This window comes from Notothenia coriiceps, unplaced genomic scaffold (genome assembly GCF_000735185.1).
Source record: "Notothenia coriiceps isolate Sejong01 unplaced genomic scaffold, NC01 NC01_scaffold00016277, whole genome shotgun sequence".
NCBI lineage: Eukaryota > Metazoa > Chordata > Actinopteri > Perciformes > Nototheniidae > Notothenia > Notothenia coriiceps.
The window spans coordinates 1-3,966 of NW_011348978.1; the positions used below are offsets into that span (position 1 = coordinate 1).

Below are 3,966 nucleotides of genomic sequence, written 5' to 3' on the forward strand. Positions count from 1 at the left end.
AGGAGCACATCTCCTCTCTGTCACACAGTATCTCTGCTGTTGAAGAAGAGCTGCAGAAACACAACGGGCCCTTCCTGAGCAGTTATAAAGCCACTCAGAGCAGAGCCAGAGTCCAGAGCGCACTGTCAGACCCACAGCTGCTCTCAGGAGCGCTGACAGATGTGGCCAAACACCTGGGCAACCTGTCCTTCAGAGTCTGGGAGAAGATGAAGGACCAGGTCCACTTCAGTCCTGTCCTTCTGGACCCAAACACTGCAAACCGCTGGCTCTCTGTCTGATGATCTGACCAGTGTGAGAAGTGAAGACAAAGATCAGCAGCTTCCTGATAATCCAGAGAGATTCACTAATGGTGCTGATGTTCTGGGCTCTGAGGGCTTCAGCTCAGGGAGACACAGCTGGGAGGTAGAGGTGGGAGATCATCCTGACTGGCTTATAGGTTTGACTAAAGAGTCAGTTGACAGGAAGGGAGAGTTGACGGCCTCACCAGAATATGGAATCTGGTGTTTAACACACCGCAGTGGAGAATACTCTAATGGTGCTGGTAAGACTGTCAGAGTGGAGAAGAATCTCCAGAGGATCAGAGTCCAGCTGGACTATGACAGGGGGGAGGTGTCCTTCTACGACCCTGAAGACATGACTCCCATCTGCACTCACACAGACACTTTCACTGGGAAACTCTTCCCATATCTCAGTATTGGAGAAGCTGGTGATGCTAAAACTGCTGATATCAAAATCTGTCAAAGTGAGATTCCTCTGTGATGCTCAGGAGTGTTAGTTCAGACTTTATTCTGACTTCGTCTGTCTAGATCCTTTTGAAATAATCAAGGTAAAAAACAACAGATGATAATCAGAATTTAATTTGTGTCTGTAAGATTTTAAATGTTAAGAATCTCAAAACTGACACATATATGTCTTGAGGGCTGGACCGTTAGCACACTAGTTTGAACACTTTTTGACAATTTACACCGGAGTTATAGCAATATCGTGCTTAACGGCGAGGGATGCGTTGCCATGGCAACAGCTTTTGAGAAAAACTCACTATTGTGATATTGAGGTGTTGAGGGCCAGACCATTAACTGTCATCTGAAGCCTGGTGCCGTTTGGACCATTTTCCTTTGAGTTACGACAACATCGTGTTTTATGGCGAGGGATACTTTCTGTTTGCCATGGAAACGGCATATGATTACACCCCATAATTGACATATAGCTGTTGAGGGCCGGACCATTAGCCATCATCTGAAATCTGGTGCCGTTTGGACGATTTTCCATTGAATTACGACGACATCTTGTTTTATGGCGAGGGATGCGTTGCCATGGAAACGGCATATGATGACATCCCATAATTAGCGTAGAGCTGTTGAGGGCCGGACCATTAGCAATCATCTGAAGTCTGGTGCCGTTTGGACGATTTTCCATTGAGTTACGACAACATCGTGTTTTATGGCGAGGGATGTGTTGCCATGGCAACAACTTTTGAGGAAAACTCACCATTGTCATATTGAGGTGTTGAGGGCCGAACCATTAGCCATCATCTCAAGTCTGGTGCCTTTTGGACGATTTTCCATCGAGTTATGACAAAACCGTGTTTCATGGCGAGGGATCTGTCGCCATGGCAACGGCATATGATGACACCCCATAATTGACATGAAGCTGTTGAGGGCTGGACCATTAGCCATCATCGGAAGTCTCATGCTGTTTTGATCATTTTCCATTGAGTTACGACACATCGTGTTTTTTAGCGAGGGATACACTACGGCAAACGGCATATGATGAATTTTGAGGAAAGAGTAAGAATTTTGAGATTTTTAGAAAAAGTAATAATTTTGAGGAAAAGTAATAATTTTGAGATTTTGAGGAAAAAGTCAGTATTCCTCCATCTTGTGACTGTGTAACTCCCTCTCTTGGATATCAGCATGTGAAGGACACTGTTCAGGAACTAGTTGATGCTCTGTATGTGATGACTACTTCCATTCTGGAGAGGATCACAAATACATGGATCCTGAGGTCGAAGCTCAAGCCGGTGACCAGTGAGATCTTTCTAACATTAATGTATTTATATAGCACAGAATGCAGGACTTTTAATTGAGTATTTCTAAACTGTGGGAGGATAGTTTTACTCGAGTCAAATATCTTTCTTCCTTCACCCCTGGCTTTCAACATGAACTTAATATAATATCATTATATCTGGATGTCTTTATTCGGTCTAACCCACCTTTAAAGTGTACAATAACAGAGAGGAGTCATACGTGAAAATAAATGGACTTTATTTGTTTTGTCTGGTTTCTTTTTTGGTATTTTCTTTGTTTTGTTTTTGTGTCACTGGACATCATTTACATTAAAAAAACTTCACATACAAAACAGAAGGAATAAATAACATATGTACAGGTCAGACGCCACGGATCTGGTTACAGAGAGGATGTTATTTCAGCGTCTCTTTGCTCTGGATCCTGAAGGGGACGTGGAGGCGGGTTTAGAAGCACTTCCTGTGGACGATGGAGGGACCGGCCTCATCGTACTCCTGCTTGCTGATCCACATCTGCTGGAAGGTGGAGAGGGAGGCGAGGATGGAGCCACCGATCCAGACGGAGTATTTACGCTCAGGAGGGGCGATGATCTGCGGAGGAGAAGGTTTAGTTTAGTTTGTTTATAGTGTCGTGGACCGGGACGATCAACTGTCACAACAAACAGTAAATGCGGCAGTTTTAGCTAACATGCTAATTTCCAGCTGTTGTCCCCGGGCAGATGATCACAATCACACAACAGAAACGAGGGGCAACACCCATGATGGATTTGAATGCCCCATAGCACATTTTTTTATATCCTTTTTATAACAGTCAGGTCGATGATTGCACTGATTCTGAGATCACTCAGCCGATGAGTTTCCAGGTTTTTAAATGCATTGTTTTGTGATTTTAAGACACTTTTTAGGACATTTGAAAGGGAACAAGACAAGATAATGGGCAGATTTATTATGATTAAATAGTTTCACTGCAAGGTCGAATTGGTAAAAGCTCTTCAATTAGATTGAATTATCCTTGGGCAAATTGCCGTCTAGTTGCAAAGAAATATAAATTATAAAAAAAACTGTTTGTAAAAAGGCACAATATCTGAAATATACAAAAACCATAGCAACATACTTTGCCTTTTTCCGAGCACTTTCAGAAGCTTGAGTCATGCCTGCTCAAAAAAAAGAACTTATTTAATTTGTATTTGTCTAAAAAAGCCCAGTTGTCAAATGTCAAATCATAGTTTAGTTGCTTTATTTAAGTTGTTATAAATTAAACTAATGTGTTAAATGGGCTTAGTGTAACATCTTATATGGATGACACACCCCTACATTTATTTGTAACAAAGTCTTATCGTGGCAGACTAAGTGACATCAGGAAGTATTGCATGGTTTTCCAAAGACTCAATATAATATGGTATTGTGATTAACGCCCATAATTTAGTGTAGAGTTGTTTACCTTGATCTTCATGGTGCTGGGAGCCAGAGCTGTGATCTCTTTCTGCATGCGGTCAGCGATACCCGGGTACATGGTGGTGCCGCCGGACAGCACGTTGTTGGCGTACAGGTCCTTACGGATGTCGATGTCACACTTCATGATGCTGTTGTAGGCGGTTTCATGGATACCTGCAGACTCCATACCTGTTCAGAAGAGACATTCAGGTTAGAGATGAGAGGACTACAGAGGGGAAAGCATCGGAGACAGGGGACTCAAACAGTCAAAAACTACAGAGAATTCTTAACTGCATTTTTCACAACTTTTATGTATTTTGTATGCATACATTTAGAACTAATCCTTCTTCCATAACAGTTCCCACTTTAGTTTGTATGGTGGCGTGTCAGGATTACTACACAGATGTGGAAATGAATGTAAAAAATAATCTCTACAAGTTATTTTGATCATAAAGTAAAATACGATACTGTTCAGTTCCAGATACCGGTGACTAAATGTTTTGTTCCTT

The 3,966-nt window shown here is 42.2% G+C and overlaps 1 protein-coding gene and 1 pseudogene across 1 annotated transcript; one reads left to right on the forward strand and one right to left on the reverse strand.

The window, feature by feature from the left end:
- Nucleotides 1-6: 6 nt before the first annotated feature.
- Nucleotides 7-906, forward strand: LOC104949470 (zinc-binding protein A33-like; annotated as a pseudogene).
- Nucleotides 907-2,228: 1,322 nt separating this feature from the next.
- LOC104949471 (actin, alpha skeletal muscle) lies at nt 2,229-3,683 on the reverse strand. Its single transcript, XM_010775827.1, has 2 exons — nt 3,465-3,683; nt 2,229-2,614 (listed from the first exon to the last, which is right to left on the reverse strand). Exons 1-2 carry the CDS (start codon nt 3,642-3,644, stop codon nt 2,471-2,473), a joined length of 324 nt encoding a protein of 107 aa, XP_010774129.1. The 5' UTR covers nt 3,645-3,683; the 3' UTR covers nt 2,229-2,470.
- Between the last annotated feature and the right edge of the window lie 283 nt (nt 3,684-3,966).